The sequence below is a fragment of the Lygodium microphyllum genome, chromosome 5 (assembly GCF_053477565.2).
Source record: "Lygodium microphyllum isolate KBCC chromosome 5, Lygodium_microphyllum_v1.1.10, whole genome shotgun sequence".
NCBI classification, from domain to species: Eukaryota; Viridiplantae; Streptophyta; class Polypodiopsida; order Schizaeales; family Lygodiaceae; genus Lygodium; species Lygodium microphyllum.
The window spans coordinates 113,006,768-113,008,523 of record NC_141139.1 but is presented as its reverse complement, the minus strand read 5'-3'; the positions used below and the strand labels follow the sequence as shown (position 1 = coordinate 113,008,523).

Below are 1,756 nucleotides of genomic sequence, written 5' to 3'. Positions count from 1 at the left end.
GATAAGGGTTGATCTCATTGTGGATGAGATTGAACATCCAACTAGATAGTTGATCTCATTACGGATGAGAGTGAACATCGAGACCTTTTACTTTAAACATTATTTTGTAATTTCAGGACTCTTACATCTCTCTTGTTTTAAACCCTTTTTTTTTCGTGAGGACGTATACATGTTAAGTAGTGTCGATGTCCTTGCAATCTTAATAAGCTTGTGTACTAAAGTTCTACATCAGCAATAAGTATTCAATCATGTGAGCATCTTCATAGTGCAAGAAGATACAGTGATGTGTCGGACTTTTGTCCTTGACAGCTTGAACCGTCCTAGGGTTTGGAAATGCATAAAGTCCGACTTGTTTCATCGTATGGCGACTTTGGCTATCTCTATATAAGAAGAGTCCAGCGACACGCAAGTCTATTCCTGATTCTGACCGGCGTTCGCCATCCTTCTGATAGACATCATCCTGCCCGATGGCTCACAGCCGGGGCGGTATTGCTGTTTCGAGCTTGCTTCTCGTGACGCTTGTCGTTGCCTTCGGTACGTTGTCTCACACACACACACATTCTCTCTCTCTCTCCCTCCCTCTTTCATTTGCAGGAGTTATTTTCGCTGTATCCCTAATCATGAGCGTTTTTGTTTGTATGGACCATTGATGATGATCAGGAGCTGCATCGGCAGAAGCTCATTTTAGTTTTTGGAATATCTTTCTGACGCATACCCATCGAAAAGCCCCAATTGCGCCAAATCATCAAAACGCCCCAGTGCATCCAAATCAAAAAGACGTATTACCAGCTGGAGATGCAGCGGCGCCAATAACATGGAGTCCAGCTACTGCTACTGATCCTCCGACCAGCTCGTGGCCAGTGATCGTCAGCCCCGCACTGGCTCCCGCGCGTCACCACCACCACCATTCGCCGGGTCTTCATTATCCTGGTTATCCTCATCAAGGCGATGGCGATACGCCATCCTCTCTCTCCCCTTCTCCTTGTCATCATGGCGAGGGCGATACGTCGTGCTCTCTCCCGCCTAGTTCTCCTTCTCGTTCTTCTTCTGATCATCACGGCGACGGGTACACATCATCCTCTCTCTCTCCTTCTCCTTCTTCTTCTCATCCGCATGAGCTTGAGCATCGTCGTCGTCGTCACCACCACCACCACCACCACCATCATCACCACCACCACCATCACCACCACCCGCACCACCACCGGCTGCCTTCCCCGAGCCCGGCCCCCCATCCTCATCATCACGATCATCATCATCATGTCATAACTAGCAGTCCTCCCCCCTCCGCAGCGGCCCCCCATCCAGCTCGCCATCCTCACCTGCATCCCCATCATCATCATGTGATTCCTACCAGCCCTTTCCCTTCCCCGGCGGGCCTCCATCCTCACGGCCATCTTCACAATCCACATCATCATGTCATTACTAGCAGCCCTTCCCCTTCCCCAGCCACCCCCCGTCCTGATCGCCATCATCCTCACCCCCATCATCATCATCATGTGATTACGGGTAGTCCTTCAGGCTCCCCAGCTGCAGCGCCGCCCCTATTGGACGCTTGAAGGCAGTGCCCGGCCTCATGATGTTTCCAGGTCTTCTTGCTTTTTTGTCCAGCCTGCCTTATGAGTTTTTACTTTTCTTTTTGGATTGCGCTCTGATTAAGAGTATCAAATTACCCATTTGATTTAGTCTTCTTATAATCACTAGCACTCAAGTTGTTCCATCTTTGGAAGGTAAAACATTCATAGTGTACGTGTCCTGC

At 49.5% G+C, this 1,756-nt stretch overlaps 1 protein-coding gene across 1 annotated transcript; it reads left to right on the top strand.

Annotated features, from left to right (window-relative positions):
• The first annotated feature begins 405 nt into the window (after positions 1–405).
• LOC148036305 (uncharacterized) lies at positions 406–1,556 on the top strand. The gene is made up of 2 exons (XM_087678915.1): positions 406–534; positions 661–1,556. The coding sequence occupies exons 1-2, from the start codon at positions 468–470 to the stop codon at positions 1,554–1,556; spliced, it is 963 nt and encodes a 320-aa protein (XP_087535041.1). The 5' UTR covers positions 406–467.
• The last annotated feature ends 200 nt before the right edge of the window (positions 1,557–1,756 follow it).